The sequence below is a fragment of the Vicugna pacos genome, chromosome 15 (assembly GCF_048564905.1).
Source record: "Vicugna pacos chromosome 15, VicPac4, whole genome shotgun sequence".
NCBI classification, from domain to species: Eukaryota; Metazoa; Chordata; class Mammalia; order Artiodactyla; family Camelidae; genus Vicugna; species Vicugna pacos.
Genome location: NC_133001.1, coordinates 31,070,414 through 31,090,097, shown reverse-complemented (window position 1 = coordinate 31,090,097; position 19,684 = coordinate 31,070,414). Strand labels below are relative to the sequence as shown.

General features: G+C 51.1%; 2 protein-coding genes across 11 annotated transcripts in view; one reads left to right on the top strand and one right to left on the bottom strand.

Annotated features, from left to right (window-relative positions):
* MTA3 (metastasis associated 1 family member 3) overlaps positions 1–7,419 on the top strand; it is a 168,115-nt gene extending 160,696 nt beyond the window's left edge. For 7 of the 10 annotated variants that reach the window (XM_006211455.4, XM_006211454.4, XM_072937819.1 and 4 more), the window contains one exon: positions 6,750–7,419. In XM_006211455.4, coding sequence (XP_006211517.2) covers positions 6,750–6,775 — 26 coding nt within the window. In that variant the 3' untranslated portion in view covers positions 6,776–7,419. Of the gene's footprint in view, positions 1–5,872 lie in introns of all 10 variants that reach the window. The other 3 variants (XR_001459810.3, XR_012059083.1, XM_031685024.2) reach the window with 2 other exon arrangements.
* Positions 7,420–16,634: 9,215 nt separating this feature from the next.
* On the bottom strand, positions 16,635–19,466 carry OXER1 (oxoeicosanoid receptor 1). The gene has a single exon (XM_015245468.3). It carries the CDS (start codon positions 18,177–18,179, stop codon positions 17,067–17,069), a length of 1,113 nt encoding a protein of 370 aa, XP_015100954.2. The 5' UTR covers positions 18,180–19,466; the 3' UTR covers positions 16,635–17,066.
* Positions 19,467–19,684: the final 218 nt, after the last annotated feature.

The following is a 19,684-nucleotide window of genomic DNA, read 5'->3' as shown; positions in this document are numbered from 1 at the left end:
ATGGGAGAGTTAATACCATTAAATATTGGAATTGATAGATACAAATTCATGGGAAGGCTTTGCCCTGTGTGATCCAATAATACATAGCAGTTAGCACTGCTATGGTATTATGAGCATGTCAGACAGATGAGTGCACCACACAGGATGTTGATGGGCAGAACTAATTCAAGTGGAAACAAAACCTGATTGTATTGAAATATCCAGGTCTCTCAGCTTTAGGGCCTCCTGTCCCTTTCTCAGAGCCCTACCCCCTTCACTTACCCTCCATTTTCAGTTGGAGGTTCTTGACGATGAGAAAAGGGTTTCTGAATTTCTGCTAGTAGAAAGGATTTTACCTGACACTTAAACATACACACATATACAAACAAAAAACAGTGGACAGCTTCGTATTACCTTCTGAAAGTCACTGTCCTTCACCTGGCCCTGGCCCTGTAAAGGCCCTGATGTGACTGGGAGTCAGGCCTCTGTGTCCTCTTAAACCATGGCACCCAGCCACACACAGACAGACCACTGTCGACTGTCCTAAAGGAAGTTACATTCCAAGGATGAAAAGGAAATCTGCATAAATAAGAAGCCTCATTATTTGGAGTCAGTAGTGATAGAAGACTGAAGTTTCAAAATGTAGACCTACCCAGGTCTGTCAGCCCCCCTGCACTTCAGTCTCTCCCGTCAGGCTGTTGGTCCCGTGCGGTGCCCCATGCCATCGTGGTGCTTTCCAAATTCTGTCTCCTTCTCTGACTTACACATACTTTGATGACATTCTTATTGCCAGCAAACCAAGAACCTACCACATTTGGCTGACTTGGTTTACTCCAAGTGACTATGAGGAGAGAAGGCCCTGAGATCAGTTGGGATACAAGAGGTGTTACTTTCCATATCTGAGAGCCCAAAAGAGGCGGCAGCAGGGGAGATGGGATTTGTGCCATGGAAAAAAGAACATCTGAGTGTTTGGAGTCAGATGGGATTACTTGCTGACTTCTCTGATTATTTCCTGTGTGGTTTTGGGTGAATTGCTTATTTGTTTGTTTTTTTCCTCCTCTATAAAGTACAGATTTCATTTGCCTTAACAGAGTTGCTATAATGATTAAAAATTTTCACCAACTCTGTATCACTTGATCTTCCAAACACCTTATGAGGTAGATGTTATAACCTGAATTTTAATAGTGAAAAAAGCTGAAGCTCAAAGAGGTGAGGGGATTTGCCCAAAGTCACACTGCTAGCAAGTAGCAGAGATGAGACTTACAATACGAATCTAGATTAATAAGGACCCCAGATTTGTGTGTTGAGTGCAGCGTGTACATGGGAGATGTTTCTGTTTTCTTTGTGTCAGAGATGTGCTTGTGTTTGTACACTTAGAGAGTAATGTAGAGGTAAATTTTCTTTGCTCCATCCATGAAGTATAAGCCATTATTGTCTAATCAAAGCTGTCGCCTCCACCTCCTGCCTCTGTGAAGCTCCTCTGCCAATATCATACCACTTTCTTGTTCTGGAACTTGGGGGCACAGGAGCTATATTAGTCAGAGAGAGGGGAGAAAAAAGAGAAAAATCACAGAATCACCTAAAGGTGAAATGTGTTTAAGTTAAATTATGTGATAGTCCCAGCGTTGACTCTGACACATAGGTGTTCATTAAGTGTTAAAATTCCATCCCTTCTTTTAAAGAAAAGCTATTACTAAAGTTGTATTTTGAAAATTGTTAAGATATCAGCCAAAGTTTTTGTAGTTATATGTGAATTGCATATAAATAAAATGCCAATACTTTCCCTATAACTACATTTCTTTCTTACCTAAAGAAATGATCTCTAAAAAAATCACTCAAAAATCACGCAAATGCTCGAAGGTAAATGGGTATGTTTCAAGGTATAGTTGCACATTAGAAGGGCCCAGTGTCTATAAATGAAATTTCCCTCGTTTAAGTCATTTCAACGAGTATTAAAAACAAAATTAGTTTTATAAAGAGTGCTCATTTAGCTTCCTGTAGATTCCTGTAATTAGAGGCCCTGCAGCAAAGGGGATGGAACTTCATGATCCTGACAGTGAAATCTCTTTCAGAGTGAAGGCTGAGTCAGAAGAGACTCCAGAGAGGGGAGGAGCAGATGGGCTGTTTAAGCATCTCCCATCCTCTCCTGGCTCCGTAAGGAGGTGCCCTGGGATCCCCTCAGTGTCAGATGCTTGAGTTTAGTCAGTCAGCAGATCTCCCAATTCCACTGCACAGGGACAAGGGGACTTCCAACTCTGTCTCCATCTTTATCAAATGGGGGACCTTTGAGGACAGCTCCTGCTGTGTAGTGATACAGACCAAGGGAGCATCGACTGGAAGTGCTCTTAGCCTTCCTCTGAGGTGCGCGGCTTTTGTTCCAGGGGTGCTATGGAAGCAGGCCTCAGTGTGTCAGGAAAACCAAAGCAATGGGCTCAGAAGAGAGGTGAATTTTCCGTAGGACAGAGTTAGGGCATCTGAGCCAAGGAGGTTGATAAATTGTACTATAAACCTCTTTTTAATCTGCTCTCCTCTGGCTTATTTCCCCTGGGGTTACGTGAGTACACTGTAGATCAAGTTATTTTTCTTATTTGTTTTCTGCACTGAGTAATATCATTTCTCAATGTCGTTATACCATGAAAAGGATGTCTGATGTGGATGCCTCTTAGTATAATATTATGATCTGAGGTGTGAAGGCTGTCCTTTTGATGACTTGTTTCTGAAATCAATGATTCAACAGCTCCCACTGTTTGCATCCAACCCCGAGAAATGGGTGGTGGTGAGGGCCATTGTACCAGTGAGAGAGCTCTGGGAATGCATCTGTTGTCTTCACAAATCCCAGTAAAAATAGATTGCCAGGAGCAGCTGATGGCACTGCCAGGCCTGCTGAGGCCCAGGCTGCCTTCTGTCAAAATTTTTATGTCACTTTAAAAGACCATGATTTTTTTTTCCGAATCTTCTAAAACACTTTTAATGGAAGAACATTGAGTGCCCCTAGACTCACCTCCGGTCTCCTTGTCTCAAGGTGTAATGTGATAACCCGCTTAAATATATCTAAATGCTTTCTAGTTTTTTTTTTTCTTTTCAGTTTTTATAATGGATCATTATGGCCCGAGAGTTTATTGAATGTGAAGCAGTTATAGGAAATTGCCTCATGTATCTGGAGAGTTTGCGGACTGCTGAAGTATTACCTGAGGGCAGGGGAGGTCCTCTCACACTGCGAAGCCATAGGGTGGGGCTTGTAGAGGAAGACAGACCCGAGTGCATTAGACACGAATAGTCAATAACTTGGGGTTTTGGCATATTCTGGAAGGATGCCACATTGACCACCCCTGGGACCACAGTGGGTTTTATTAATAAGTATCACAGTTTCTCCCAGAGAATACTTTTGTCCTTGTCCCCGAGGAAAATGCGAGTGTGTGAACTTGTAAGAGGTCTAGATCTGAGACCCTCTCAGCAGTATGGAGGTATTAGAAGAGTGACTAAAGTCCAGGGTGGTTACTCAAGTCTCCTCAACTGTGAGAGCCAGCCCTGGCCTCCTCAGTTAAGTGTCTGTTTACCTGCAAGGGCCATTACAGGAAGCCCTTCCAACCAGCCGCTTCCTACGCACGCCTACTCTCGGTGACACGTAGAGGCTGCATGTCGGAGAAGGTGAGCCTCTGACTTGAGAGCTGGGTCCCAGGGTTTTTAGGGGGAGGGTAGATGCTTGAGGAAGGATAGGGAGAAGGACAGCAAAGGGAGGGAACTGTATCCCTGAGAAACAGCTCTTTCTTAGCCAAGGTTTGACTCACTCATCCAAAGTGCAGGCCTATATCTGAGGAAGCCACTGGGACATCAGTACTAGATCTCGATGCCCCAGGGAAGTAAAGACCAGGTCCAGAAACCAGCAGAGCCAGTCATCCTCCTGTGCAGTCTCGCTGGGTCCCAGTGAGGAAGTGAGGAGAAGGCTTCTGAATCTGCAGAGCCCCAGGGCAATGGAAATGGAAGGATTTGTCACAGCCTCGTTGATCTGGAGACTCCCACTGGGTTAATTTTTAAGCTTCCCAGCGTAGCTCGTTATTTTAATTCAATGTTTCCTGTTTTCCCTTCCAGATGACTGAGCACTCTTTAAGCTCAGAAAACATCTGAGTTATAATCTATGTATTTTCCTCCCTCAACCAAATACTTATTTTTATCAGTGACTGTTTACATATCCATGAATATGAAAAGTAATTAATGTAAAATTGAGGAGCAAGCTTGAAGGCAACTTTGTTAGGTGGAGCTTCTGAAGGAAACTATGCGCGAAGACTTTCCACGCTGGTCTGATTGCAGCTTCATGCACGACCCCTCTGGGACAGTGAGTCCTGGGGAAATAGGGCTAATTATATTCAAGGCACCTGGGGCCAGTCAGCAGAAGAAAGGACCGAGATATTGGCTATTGGACCTCCTGCATTGCTCTTTTAATTTTCTTGTTTCTCCTGTTTTCTTTCTCTGTGTCTTTTTACTCTGCTGTTTGGGAGACATTCTCAACTTTGTATTCCAACCACATTTGTATGATTTCTCCCTTTAGTCCGTGAAGTTTAACTTCATGTAATTTTGAAATTCTGTTGTTGGGCTTATATGTAGTTAGAATTTTTATGTCTTTTTGACCATTTGTATCACTTTGAAATGATGCTTTTTATTTTGTTACTCCCTGTATTTTTTTAAATTGAAGTATAGTTTTTTTTTTTAATAGATTTGGCTTTCTTGAGTATATAGTCTGTTATTACTTGTTTAACTGCTTTCCAGGCTCCAAAATCCTGATGGTGGTTTTTCCCTGGGTTTTAGGAGGGAGGGGAATCACTCAGAAACCAGTAGCGAGAAACTTAAAAATTTTGGTTTTCACTGCGTCCAGAATCTCCAAGTCCATGGACTTTGAAATACTTCTGAGTAGTCAAACCAAAAGGGAAAATTTTGTTTAAAAAGAAAATATATATACATATATATCTATAAATGCTTATGGATCAGGATTAGTATAGACAAAAGCAGCAAATGTAGATGGATACATTTGAGAATTTATTTATAAGCATAAAGGGAAATGATTTGGGCTATGTTATTTAGGAAGGAGACCTAAGAATGGGCACAGGTCTTTTCCTGGGGCCCTCTGCCATGCTGGGGGCCCTTCAGTGTGGCTTTGGGTTCCTTGCTGCAAAAAGATGCAGCAGAGCTGAGGACGAGCAGTGGAGAGTGGAGGTGGTGCCAGGGCAGGAAGTAAGCACTGGGATTCTTCAGCCCGGAATGCAGAGAGCTGACATAGCTCCACTTAACACCATGGCCAGTGTGGAGAAGGCAGGTGTGAACCTGGACGCCAGATCCTGAGCTGCTGGGAGGAGAGGGTTGCTTTTGAACCCAGAGCAGGTAAGTTTAGCACAAATAGAAGAAAGCGCAGTTTACTGTGGCAGGTCAGAAACTTGGGAAACTATTACAAGTGACTCTTTGGCAGATGGCGTAATTCCATATGGGGTTGGACAAATGAATGACAGAGCAGCCCCTCCCCCACACACAAAAAGGCATCTGAGAGATACTAGAAATACTGACAGACACAGAAGCCTTAATTTAGACACTGAAGAGGACAGTATGCTGTTACTGGGATGGATGGAGAATGGGGCAGGCTCGGAGTAGTAGGAAAACCTTTACCTGAAGGAAGAAGATCTGGGTTCAAATTCTGATTCCTCAGCTCACCACCTACTCACCTTGAGCAAGTCCCTAACCTTTCTGACCCTCACAAGGTTCTGATGAAAGTTAAATGAGGCAGTTCCATAACCTATCAATAAAGCAAAAGTTAGCCTAGTCCTAAACTGAATTATCTGGGTTTTAATTTAACACATATTTGCCCTGTCAAATACCAGGCTGTGTGCATGTATCTCCCCTATTCTAGAAAGGCTCATGAAGTGAAGGCGCAGCTCTGCTCTATCCTGCAGACCTTCCTCAGGATGGCGGGAGGCTGTGAAGGTGAGCGTCCCTGTGCCTCTCTTGGCTGTGGAGTGGCGTGCGTGATGGGAGAGAGGACCTGAGGGCTGCCTTGGCCCGAGCACCTGGTCCCATATCAGCAGACACCCCCCACTTCCCTCCTAGCCACTTTCCTAATGACCAAGCACAAGTTTTCACAACCTGCTGTGTAATAGCAGATGGTGACAGTGTTATTTGCCAACCACTTCTCCTTTCTCATTTACTTGTTTCTACTGAGAATCTGCAGGTGCCCAGCTCTGGGTCAGGGAGAGGTAAAGGTTTGGGGGGAGGTGGAGTGGGTGGGCATGAGGGGCACTGTGACACTGTGACACTGTGGGTATTTGAGGTCACTCCACTCCTACAGAAAAATGTGTGCCTAGCCTCTGAGTGCCCACATCATTATGATTCATTATGGTGACCTCAGACCGGGGTGTGCCTTCTCCAGGCCAGTTGTGTTCTGCATTCCTTAGCATCCGGACAGGAAAGTTCCATGATGTTGCTCTGATAAGCGTGGAAGCACTTGCCTGGTATGTTGTGGTCCCTTGCCAGTGACTGCTAAACCTGCCCATCCAAATCCCAGCTTTTAAGAGACTTCAGTGTCATTCATGTATTTTCTTGGCCTCAATTAAACTTTCCTTTGGTCCAGCCTCAAACTACGTTGCAAGCTTTTATTTGAATTAGTGCCCAACCTCCTTTCCTTCAAGGTTGTGATGGTGGTGGTGGGCTAGTAGATTGCATCCTTCCTCTCACCTTGCCTTCACCATCGGAACTTGTTTAACTTCAACGCTGTTTCTTTCCTTTTCCAGAACTCACATGCTGCGTGTCAGACTGAGCTGTCCCTATTTAATCCTATAATCCAAGACTTGCTACACTGTCCTGCTGATGTTCACAGCCATGCCTGGGAAGGAGGCAACCCCATCCCCAGTCCATTTCAGTGGGAGACCTCTGCGTGCACCCCACGGAGACTTGATGGGGCAAGGAAAGAAATGGTGGGAGTGCACGTCCCCAAAGCTGCGTCTCCATGTGTGAATCAGTGTCCCCTCGCTTTCCTCTCGGAGACCTCGATGCCCCAGAGCGGGACCTGCCTGGGGAGTCGAGGGGGTAGGGGAGCCACTGCGTGTCCCCTCTCCTCCTGAGCTCTGCACCCAGGCACCATAGCTCCTGGGGCAGTGGGGCTGCTGTGTGCTCAGCTCTGTCACATGTCAGCTGTGTGAGTGTGTACAGAAGGGACATGGCATCCTTCTGAATGGATTTTTCTTAAGACATGTGCCAGTGTTTATGCAGTTAATGATACTCCCTTGTCCTTGCTGTTACTGTCACTTGGCTTTTCCTCAATAGACTTCACACTTATTTTTTTTAATGGGGAAATTTTGTCCTTCTCCCTCTGCATCCTGTATTTGACCCCCTACCTCCACCCCACCAAGGTACAGAATGACCTATGGTTCTGACAAAAGATAAGAAAATTGTCTTTGGTAAGCTTGTGAACTCTTCGTATCATCTGTATTGTGTCGTTGGAGAGAGACTGGGGTTCTGCTTGGTCCCAGACAGCTCCAGCAAGAGCAGGTGTGAAGCTGGATCGAGTGTGTATATCACTGCGACCAGCCACTGGGTACCGCCCTGTTCCTTCGCAGCCAAGCCAGCTGATGAGGAGCTGCAGCCAGACTGGTCCTTCTCCGAGTCTCATCCACCAGGTTGATGTTAAGCAGATGGAGTCTGTTTGGCTTAGAAGGGTGAAGTGGGAGAACTGTGTCTGCAGGTGAGTCTGTGTGTATGACACCATGAGCCCCCTCCCACCCTTCCAGCCCAAATGTTTCTGTGAGCACATGTGCCTGGGCCCCGGGAGACCTGCCTGCACCCGGTTTCTGCCAGCCCGGGTGCTTCCTGTCTGCCCTCAGCTCCGGCCCTTGTGCAGGCATCACAGGCTGGCTGCTCTGCACTCCGTGCACACAGCAGGGATAGGAATGACTTAGTGCCCCACTGGCTCCCCGAGCAGATGTGAGTCTGGCCACTCCTCTGCCTCTGTTTGCAGGGACAGGCTGCGGGGCACAGGTTCACAGCAGCATGAAAGGTAATTGAAGTCTGGCCTCCCAGCTGTCCCTGGGGTCTGCAGCTGGGAGGCAGCTGGGTGGCTATACTAGATGCCCCAGATGGCTAGGTGGTTGCAAGACAGAGTGGCTCCAACTGAGTTGACTGCCCCTCCACCCCAGACAGAGGGAGGTACTCCTAAAATGGCAATGACACTCAAGATGTCTAGGTCCTCGGAGGCGGGGTTCAGCTTAGCAGAGAGGATGTGATGTGTGATGGCTGAAGGTGACGCTCGTGGCTTGAACTGCCTTTTTCTTTTCCAGTGTTGCAGTCATCGTGGCTTCTCCTCTCAAGAGGGGTTGGTTCTCGTCTTAGGCTTTTGCAGGGTGATCCCAGGGATGTTCTCACCACTGCCAACTCTTGGAGCTGTTCTGGGTCTTGGCTTAGGGCCCCATGGTGGGCCTGTGTCAGAGGTGCTCAGTGAGCCGGGCCGCGTGGCAGGCACTGCCCTCAGGGGCCCCTGTAGAAAAAACCCAGGGAGATGGGGCAGCTGGCTCTCACGTGATACGCCACATGCCACGCAGCCAAGCTGTCTCCCTGGGCCCTGCCCTGGATCTGTTGTGCACACAGACGTAGGTGGAATGTTCCCTCACCCTTTCGCTTTCCTCTCCTGACCCACGTGCAAAGGTGACTGGTGGTCATAGAAACAATTAGCCACCCGTGACTCTGCTGCCTACATTTTAGGGGACGCCCTCCTGACCCAGGCCAGGAGATTTGGAGACCAGGGCCAGGCCGGGGCTGAGGGGAGAACAGGGAGGCCCAGCCTAGATACAGTTCAAATTTGGCTGTGGGACAAGTGGGCTCATTTTGAGCCACATGTACCAAGGCAGCTCTCCTTCACCTTGTAGTCAAAGCTCCTGTGTCTGCAGCCCCGTCCCCCTACGGAGAGGATGTTGATTAAGATTTTACGCTCTCACTTCATCTCTGGGAAGTGCCCCAGCCTGAACCTCCAGGGAATGGAGGAAGGGCGCCAAGGAGCCTCTGATACTTGCCTTTGTTTTCTGAGCAGTTGGCGCTAAGAGGATTTCCCAGCCACCTCCTTTCTGGGGGCTACGGGATCACCATCGTGGGTGTCAGTGGAGTGTCACCGCTGTGAGCAGTGAGCTTGCTAGGTGACACGCAGAGCCTGTCTGCATGGCCCGAAGCACACATGCCCAGTGGTGCTGTGCTGAGCCTGGTCTGTGCTCTCTTGGATGAGGACACAGATGCCTGCAAGTCATCTTCCCTCTCCTTCTCCATCATCACCCACACATCCCTGATTTCCTAGAGGTGGTGCAAGGGAGGAGGACACACTGGCTTTTTCAGCACGCCTCTCACAATTCTACCTTGTCCACAGTCCAGCTTCTGTCAGTCAGCGTCCAATCAGGAAAACAGAACCAGTCTATATATTTAAAACACAGGAGTTTTTAATCCAGGGAATTGTTTAACACAGAAACAAGAAGAGTTGAGATGCCAAACGGGGGCATGAAGGGCAGCCTGGAGATGGGGAGCAACAGCTGTTGGGACATGGGACAGGACATGTTACCAGATCCTGGGGGACCAGGGCCACTGGGCAGGGCCTGGGACCACAGAGGACCTATCTGGTGGGAGCTGGAGCTACGAGGAGGCATGGTCCCCTGCCAGAAATATTCCCCTGGGCAGAGTGAGGAGAAATAGCCTGGCTTCTCCCTTCCTCATGCCCTCCAGATTTCTGCAGGTGCCTCGTTAGCTAAACTGAGCTGGAAGCCTGCAGGCCTGGGAGCCTGGGACAGGCAACCTGCAGCAGTCAGCCCCTCCACCCCACCCCAACCGCTCAGAGCAGAGCAGGGGAGGGCATGGGGCTGATCAGAGGGTAAGCAGGCCCAAGATGTGCATGGCCTCGGTCCAGTCTATGTCATGTCCAAGTCTGGTGTTTATGCCCGTGGTGTCCTATGACCCCAGTAAGGATAAGAGGAGGAGCTGCCCCCTTGAGTTTTTATGGATTCTCCTTCACTCTGCCTAGAGAGGAAAGTGCTTTTGGCCGGGTTGGGGTGGGGGAGCTTTATTCTTAACAGTTGTCCAAGTTTCCCTTTGGGGGAATTTAGCCCTTTAGCAGCCCCACCTCACCATTCCCCTCAGGAAAGCTGTGTCCCAGTTTTCTGCCCACCCCTCCCCATTCCTCTTCCCCCAACCCCTGGCTTTCCCTGCCAGAGAACACCAACCCAGACCATGCATCAGTGGTCATGAGTGTTTCCCCAGGATAATTCATTCAAAGCGTGGTATTACGGCGTGGACCATCTGTCTGTAAGTAGTCACCATCTACTAATCAATTTGTATTGTGTTTCCAATAAATTTCTGGAACTCCTGCCTGGTTTTATGCTGTCCTTTACTGGGACAGTGGCTCCGATGCAGGGCTCAGTGCAGGTATGCTCCCAGCCCCCAGTGTCAGGTGCTCCTTCCCCTGCCCCATGTAGCTCTGAGGTCAGGCTGTTTAGTCTAATGTTACCCCGGCCACACGGAGATGCTCAGAGGCCTTTCTCCAGACACAAGGCCTGCACTTTCTTCTGCTGTGTCATAAGCCACATCCTGAGGACATGGAGGTTTCATGAGGGCAGGTCACCCCAGTAGGTGGCTTTTGACCCTGTATCCCCGAGGTCTGGAGGTATGAGGAGCAACAGGCAGACTTTCGCCATCAACCACTCTTGCCTGCTGTCCCCAGAGCCAGGGGAGTGGGGACGTGTTCCTGGCTACTAGGATGGTGAACTGAGGGAGCATGCGGTAGTGCCCCCACCCGTGGGTTTGACAGAAAGGCTCCTGTGCGAGTGACGTGGGTGCAGCATGAAGCCCAGCACCCTTTTCTGCATCCCACCCTCCACAGCTCTGAAAGTCAGAAGTGATCATGTCTGAGGTGATTTGAAATGTGTAGGGAGCCTGATTCTAGTGCCTGGCATCCTCCACTGTTTCCCAGGCCCTGAGTGCTGCAACCCGCTGGGGAGAAATTGTTCTCTGCTGTGTATTTTATTGATTCAAGTTTGTTTGACTCAGTGTAAACTCTGTCTCAGTTTCTGTGCTGGGGCCCTTGTAGGCTCACTTGGGACCCCTTCAGCCCATGTTTATGACCCTAGTTTGCTGGGATTTATGAGAGATTGTTTTTTAAAAAGAGAGAGAGACACTGAGTTTCTTTCAGGTTTCATGAGAAAAGCAAGACATATGTGCGTGGGTTACTGGATGACAGGAAAGGTTGTAGTTAAGGCAAAGCCGTGCTGATACTTGTAGGCGTTCCAGGAGAAGGGGCTCAGCCAGGCTGGACTAGGGGTCAGGGAAGGTTTGGGGGAAGCAGAGGGGCCCTCGAGGTGGAACACAGCAGACTCCTCCACCCCCAGTGAAATCTGACATGATGGTTCTTAGTATCTTTTTATTAATACCTTTAATCCTGGCTCAAGTACCTCCGTCTCTCTGGAAGCTCACTGTAAAGTGTCGTGTGCCCTATCTCTCAGGGTGTACCATCCTTTCCATCACCAGGACTGGGTTTTTATGATCAAACTTCCTGAGAGGTTTCTTCTGGATAAGTTTTATCTTCCAGTTGTTCTGATCTTGCTTCTGAACTGCAGGGGGTCGCTGGAGGAAGCCATTCAACCTGCAGGGACTGTTGGCCTCTCAAGAGCTCTGAGTGCCCGACTCACCAGGCCTCTCTGGGCTGCTTGCCAGGGGGCCATTTATGTGTTCTTCCAGAGCTTGTTTATTCCCAGGACTGGCTCTTCCAATCCTTTGTCCCTCCTGAAGCCCTCACCCCTCAGAGCTGAGCCTTCTAAGGATCCCTTCACCTGTCTTTCCCCCAACTCCAAGACCTACTGTATGTAACAGTGCCCTTCCACCAGCCCACGGCGGTGCCCCTTGGCTGCTAGAGGACCCTCCTGGCACCCTGGATCCATTCCCCACCCCCCACCTTCCTTAAGGCCTTGCAGTAGAGTGTCCTCACCCAGACCAGACTGCTGCTTACTAGCTGGATGACCTTGGGCCAGTCACTCAACCTCTCTGTGCCTCAGTTTTTTTCATCTATAAGATGGGATAATAGTACCTCCCTTGCAGGACTAAATTAATTGGTACATGTAAAGTGCTTAGCAGAGTGTTACTGCTCCGTTTTCCTTCTCTTCTCTTCCTGCATCTTCACCCTCTTCCCCTTTTCCTCATACCACTGTGTTTAAATTGTCCACCCAGTCAGCAAAACAACAGGACAATCAAAGCACAAAAACATCTGTCCTCTTCTTAGCTTCATGGAAGCTATGGTCTCATCTCCCTCTCTTGGGAGATTTCTTGAAAGAGGGAAGAGTTGTGCCTTCAAATCTTATTAATTCCTTAACCCATTATAGTACTTTATGGCTTCCATTCTGCCTCATCCCAGCCACTCACTGAGTCTGCTGTTGATACAGTCACCAGGGACCTCCCGATTGCCAAATTCAGCATGACTTTTGGTCATCCTCTGAGCTTTCTTGAGCACTTGACGCTGTTGTCCTCATGGTGCATTTCTTTGTACTTTTCATTACATTGACTCCTTTATTCTCTATCCAGAGCAATGCTACGTAACATTCAGATATTACTAATATTCATTTTTTCAGATTTTTTTTTACAAAGATAAACTTAAGACATAGTAGAAATCACCTGGGAACACCCTTTCCATGTGCCTCCATTTCAGAAATCTGCACCCCTTTCCATGTGCCTCCATTTCAGAAATCTGCACTTTCCCTCATTTGGTGTTTCTTGTCCCAATGCATGATTTTATACAATTAATGCATATGTACGAATCCATAACCAGTATAGAACATTTTGCATATTATTAAGTTGTATATGAACAACCACCTATCACTTCTTGAGAAGCGGTTTTTGATAGCACCAGACCATGCGGTGTTAATCTAGGGTGTCAGTCCAAGCTGCCTGACCAGACAGTGTCAGACACACACTTTGGTTCTCACCTCAGCTTTCTTCAGCATGCAATTAGGAATTCTGAAAATGCTTTAATCTTGCATGAGGCACTTTGCAGCCTGTCTGGGTATTTTATGTTTGGCTTTTACGCTCATAAAAGATGGCTCTGTTATGTTTGTTTGTTTGTTTGTTTGTTTGTTTATAATACTTCTTTGATGCTTTTTTTTTATTGCTGCATTCCTGGTTTTCTTCCTACTTAAAGGTTTCTTCTGCACATTTCATTACGTATTTCTTTGTGTGTCTCTTACTTGTGGGATTTTTAAAAGGATGGTCCTTGGTCCTCCTCACTCTCTCCCTCCCCGACAGCATAACCCCATCCATTCTCATAAGCTCAACTCCCATCAGTAAGAGGAAGATTCTGAAATCCTATCTTCAGCCCTAAGTGTGCTCCTGTACATGTTTACCTGCAGGTCCTCCAAGCCCCTCCAACTTGCTCCACCTCCTGTATCTTCAATGCATCACCGTCCACCCATCTTCCACAGAGTCACCTCTCTTTTTAACCTGGGCTCTGCCTCTCTGTCTGCACCTTTGTGCTCTCTGCTGCTTCCCTTTATTCAGGCCCTTGCTTGAAATACAGATTGTTTCCTACACAAGTTGTCTCCCACATCCCTTCACCAGTCTGTCCACACTATTACCAGAGTAACTGACCAAAATGCAAAACTGATCATCCTTGACTTCTTAAAAACTTCAGGCACACTCCCCTTCCTGCCATTTTGGATTGTCTGCAGGCCCAGCCCAGGCTCCCGAGCTGGCTGGGTCCAGCCTGCCTTTCCTGCCTGTCTCCTGACTCTGTCGGTAGGCCTCCTCTTCCCTTACCTCAGTGATCTCCTCACCCTACACACCAGGTCTTCTCAGCTCTGTGCCCTTGTTCATGCCCTTCCCTCTACCAGGGATGCTGTTCCCTTCGTACTTTCCTCATCCTCCAAGATTCAGCTTACATGCATCACCCCGACACCTGGGCAGAGCTGGCTCTTCTGCGCCCTGTGCTCTCAGCGGTGGGTTACAAACTTGCAGTCCTTGGATTACACTGGTTTGGGTTACGTTTGATCTATTTGCATGTCTCTCTCCCAGGCTTGGCCTGAAGGGACTCAAGGTCAGAGTTGTATTGTCTGCCTTGGTGTCTTTGTGCCTGGCCCCTGATGGATGCCCAGCAAACACTGGATGATTAGTGACTACGGGCCGGTCAGCCCAGCCCTGCCTGTTTGCCCCATGCACACGGTCCCTGGGGTGAAGTCATGGAGGCTGTTTGTTCATCCCTCAGGACGACAGCAGGTCACATTAGAAAGAGTAGAGAGGTGCTGCCCAACATCTACACTGGGTAGTGCAGCCCACTCCGGGCACCAAAATGCTATTTGAAACCCAAATGTGGGCAGTGGGATCTTTACTCAGCCAATCTCCAGCTCACCTCCTACCAGCACAGCCACTACCCTCCCGTCTGTAGAAAACCCTCCACTTCAACAGTTAGCTGTCCTCCTGCCCCGTCCCTCTCAGTCCGTCCCCCACCCCTGCCCCATGATAACTGTCTTCCTCACTCACTCGGCCATGTCCGGTATTTCCATCTCCAGCCCCTGGAGCTGGACAAGGGCCAGGGTCACTGCTCCCATTGCATAGATGAAGAACTAAGTCCAGAGAGGGGGCCAAGGTTAGGACAGGGAGCCCTTCCATACACGAAGAGTGTGGAAGCAGCTTGCAGCCCTGCTTCTTTCCCATGGGGTGACACCCAGACCCCCTGTTGAGAGGGCAGCCCTCAGCTTCAAGATGAGGGGCAGGGAGTATCCAGGGCAGCTTGGGAGCACGGACCCACACCCTGTGACCAGCAGCCACCTTGGGCACCTTTTAGGGGAGGCGGCAGTGCCTGTTAGCCGTGGGGCCATCTGGTCATTTCTCTTACACCAGGTCAGGAGAGGGAGCCCAGATGCTGAGAGGGTGGCAGGACATGGTAGCAGTGTTGAGGGAAAGGGTCCAGGGAAAGAAGGACTGAAGAAATGACACATGGAGCCCCATTTGCTGCTAGAGTTGCTCTGAACCCAGGCAGGTACAAATGTGGGAAGAGAAGATACTGGAAGGAAGGTGTGTTCAGCACACAGCATGTGTTAGCGCCCCTGGGTGGGAAGTGGAGGATTCCGTGAGAAAGTGCTCCATCCCCAGACTCCAGGCGTGTTTGGGCCTCTCATAAAAAGTCTGACTTGGAAATTACAAACCTCAGACTGAGGCTGTACTGGCCCAGGCTTGTCCCACTCCTCCCCATGGTGGCAGAGGATGGCCAGGTGATGGGGAGGGAGTTCCTAGGAGTGGCTCTACCAGTGAGAAAAAGGCAGTCCCAAAGCAAAGGAAGAGTAGGGGGTCTTTGGGGGGAAAAGAGACACCTTGGAGTGGCCCAGGTGGCACACTCCTTTCCACCACTTAGTTTGGGTTCTCAATATCTCTGTGGGTTTCTGAGAGGAGCTGGTGAGCTTTCAGAAAAGGGAAGTTGACTGAAGACACACCAGGAGATGGGTTTTAATACCCATCCAACTCGTCCCCTAGGCCGCCTCCCTCTGCCTGACACGCTGTGTCTCCCACTCCAGCATCCACACTGCTCCTGGATGCCTCCCTGCTGGCGTGGGGGTGACTCTCCTGGGCCTTGGCCACTAGCCCTAGGGACTTTTAACAGAGTGAGAGCGTCTCTGTCCATGATATAAGAGGGCTGGACTAAGAGGATTAAAGCAATTGGGAACAGGGGATTTGGTCCCATCAGACCCTGTATCTGAAGCCTAAAAGCCTGTGGCTGGGGTGACGATTGGAGAAACAGTCCTAGGCCCTTGTCTCCCCCAGCAGGAAGAGGTGTGTGTGTTGGGGGACGTTCATTCTCCTGAGATGCTGGGGCTGAGGATATGTGGGGTTCAGGGGTGCATGTCTGGGGCTTTAATCACCTCTTTGTAGCCCTTTGGAAGCCCTGAAGGCTGTGTGCCCCCTGTGACTTCCCCTGTGGACAGAGGACAGACACATCACCCCACCCCAAAAGAAACCCCTGACTCATGCAACATACACGTCTTGTGCGTGGGGGCCCTGGTCAGCAGATAGGTTATCTCGGGTGCTCTCAGACATTGACACAGGCATACTGAACAGAACAGAAAGGGGTGGAGGTGGGCAAGACGGCTTTGGTCCTGAGGGAGGGCAGTGGGCCGGCTCTGGTGACCCTGAAGCCCCTGCCTCACCCAGTGTCCCTTCCTGGTGTGGTAGCAGCCACCACAGGTTCCAGGGCCAGGGAAGGGTACTTGGCGCTGAGGAAAGCCAGGTGAGGGGGTCTAAGCGGAGCCAAGAGCTTGAACTGGATGGAGGTGGCAAATTCCCAGGCTGAAGAGCCTCACATCATCCCAGAGGAGAGCAGGGCAAGGTCCTTGGTGCCTTGGGCAGGACCTCGGGATTGCAGAGGGGACCTGGAGGCCAGAGAGGAGCAGGGGCCTCCCAGGGGTCCAGGCAGGCCACCTATCCTATGAGCCTGAGGGCCTCTCCTGGGGAAGTGTTCTGACTTTAAGGACACACAGGGCAGTGCCCTGGACAGTTTCCCCACTCTGTCACCAGAGTGTCCCTTCATCTTGGGGAACTCACTTTGAACCCTACTGATGCCAGGGCCAGATGGACCCAATGACATTTATTTGGTTTTCCTTGGAACAGCTGAGGCAGGCTTGCATGTTCAAAAGGAACTTTACTAGTATTGAGAGAGAAAAGCAAGATCACAGAAAATGCAGCTTTCCAGTTGTTAAGCAAGACTTCTGCTCTCAGTTATCAGGCTCTGGCCGGGAACTGGGCAGCTGGAGCTCCCACAGCCCCTGCCTGTCTCCTCCTGCCGTCGTGCTCTGCGCTGTGGAGACATCATCCCTGGCACACTACTCCAAGCCAAGACCCTTTTCTCTTCCTGCCACCCACCTGGCTCCTGCAGATGTCCCTTGTCCAGCTGGTTGAGGGGCCCTGTGCTGGCAATAGACCAGGGAGTGACCTTGTCCCTCCCGCCCAGAGCCTGCCTGTCCTCGCTCCTGCGGCACGGCCACAGACCCCCAGTCCGGGGAGGGGCCTTCCTGGTCAGTCCTCCTCCGAGATTTCCAGCGAGACCTCCGCCTTCAGCCTCCCGTGGCCTCTGCCTTCTTAGAGGACACCCATCGGCGTGCAGAGAGCTGGTAGGAGTTCTCATCCCTGGCTGGACCCTGCGAGCTCTGGGTGAGGCCCAGCAGAGCCCGGCCCTGGCGGAGGAAGCTGGGGCTGGAGAAGCAGTAGAGCACGGGGTCCAGGACGCTGTTGAGGTAGGTGAAGGCCAGGGAGCCGTGGAAGAGCTGCGTGCAGACGTCGAGGGTGGGGCAGGCCCGCAGGCGGAAGGCCACGATGGAAGCACCGCCGAAGATGACGCTGGGCAGGAAGCAAACGGTGTAGACGGCCACCACCGCGGCCAGCACGCGCATGGCCCTGCGCGGGCCCGCCTGCCTGTCCAGGCCGCGGCGCCGGAGGCTGAGCGCCATGCTCACGATGGCGAAGAGGATGAGCGCCAGCGGCAGGAAGAACTCCAGCAGGAACAGCGCCTGGTGCCAGCGGAGTGAGGCTGAGGGGCGCGTGCCCAGCTGGTAACTGAGGCAGGAGCGGCCGGAGTAGGTCGTCAGGAGCAGGTGCCCGTTGAGGAGCAGGATGCCCCCCCAGAGCCCCCCGGCCACCCTGGCGGCTGCCCCCACCGAGGCCCTGCTCAGCGCGTGGTGGGGCCGCACCACTTTCAGGTAGCGGTTGAGCGCGATGGCCGTGAGGAAGACCACGCTGGCCGAGCGGTTGGTGGACATCATGAAGAGGTTGACTTTGCAGGCAGCGCCTCTGAAGCGCCAGGTCTCCTGGCGGAAGTAGTAGTCCACGCGCAGGGGCAGGTTGATGATTAGGAGAAAGTCCGCCACCACCAGGCTGACCAGGAAGACTGTGCTGGACGTCCAGGGCCGCATGTGGAAGCAGAAGATGAAGAAGGCCAAGCCGTTCCCCACCAGGCCCAGGACAAACTCCATGCCCAGCACTGGCGCCAGGAGGGCAGACACCGTGGGGGAGGAGGCCAGGCGGCAGGGAGCTGAGTCCTCTCCAGGTGACCCCAAGGCAGTGGTGAAGGCAGAGGGAGAGAAGGAGGGAGAGGGAGGGAGGGAGGTGGGGAGAGTGGAGGGGGAGAGAGAAGAAAGGGGAGATGCAGAGCTCATGTTAAGAAATTCCATGGGCTCCGTGGGCTGTGGACCTGAGAGAAGTTTCCAGGGTCTTCCTACCCTAGCACGAGTGTTCAGGGATGAGTGCTTGCTCTCAGCTGGCCACCACAATGACTCAGTATCCTGGGGTTTGCATCAACAGCTGCTGAGAAACACCCAGGGTTCCTATTTGCTGGCAAAGGGGAACCCTGCAGGCCTCCCTCCCTCCCCTCCTTCCCGGGACACTGAGTGGCCTGTGAGGTCTCTAAACCCAGCCTCAGTTGCAGTCTTCAAGGCAGGGCTCAGCAGGGGTGATCGGAGGCCCTGAGAGACCCTGCCTGGGGAGGAGGGCCAAGCTGGGGTGAGGTTGAGGAGAGTGTTCGCAGCCCTGAGTGGTCTGACATTTGCTTGCCTGAAGGCAGGTGCTGGTCCTGGCAACTCACAGCCCTCTGGAATATGCAGAGCACTCCAGACCCCCTTCCCATTACAGATACAGACAGGAGACTACCTCCCTGCCTCTACCTGCTCTGGCAGCAGCAGGGACTGTGGACTCGACAATGTTGCCCTGGGAGAGGGAGGCCTGGTGGGAACAGCCTGCTGTATATCCGCCAGCCTGCTGTGGTTATTCCCAGGTCCCGACAGTTCCAAAGTTGTGATGGTCCCAAGTCCACGTCCATGATGAAGACCATCCCACAGGCAGAGGGCACCCCTGCCAAGTTTCTACTGCCATGACCTGGGGATCTGGGGGCTTCTCCCACAAACAGAACAATCCTGAGAATCGAGTTTCTCTGCCATTGTCCACCCACCTCAGCGGGCCATCACCCACTATGCACTACCCACTTTCCCAGCGCGTGGTGTTCTCATGAGCCCATAGGGGCAGGCCCGTGGGTAAAGATGAGGGCTGGGGCTCCTGGGAACCTGGGATAGCACCAAGAGAGGCTGTGGTTCCAGCTCCAGGACTTGATAACCTCCCTTGCTAACTGACTGTGGTCAGTGGGGTGCCACGTGCTGCCAACTCTGCCTAGGACTGGGTTTCAGGCACAGTGGCCGTTGGCCCCTCTCCTGCAGACCCTCTAGGACTTTCCCCTGCTCTGGGATCCCACTGGCCAAGGCTGAGGGCAGACAACCTGCGATCACAGGGTGCAGGGTGGTGGGACCACAAGCCTGAGATTTGAATGCAGACAGGCCTGGGCTGGAAACAGCCTCTCTGAGTTTCATCTGTAAGGTGGGTGTTCCACCTTCTTAGAGACATGTGAGGATTTAATGAGGTCAGGTCTGTAAAAACTTCTAGCAAATTCCTTGGCACAGAGTTAGTGTTGAGATTTGCATGATTTTCTGTCTAGGATCAGGCCTGCCTTTGGCACTAGGAGCAAACTCCCCTTCTTGTGGCCACCTGCTCTCTGCCCAGCGGGCCTCCCCTGGACATTCCTTTGTCCTGTCAGCTCCCGCACAGAGCAACTCATTGCCTTAGCCTCTGCCCTCACTGCTCAGGACTGGTCACAAGTTAGGGGAAGGCTGGTGGTGTTTTTGCTTTGCTT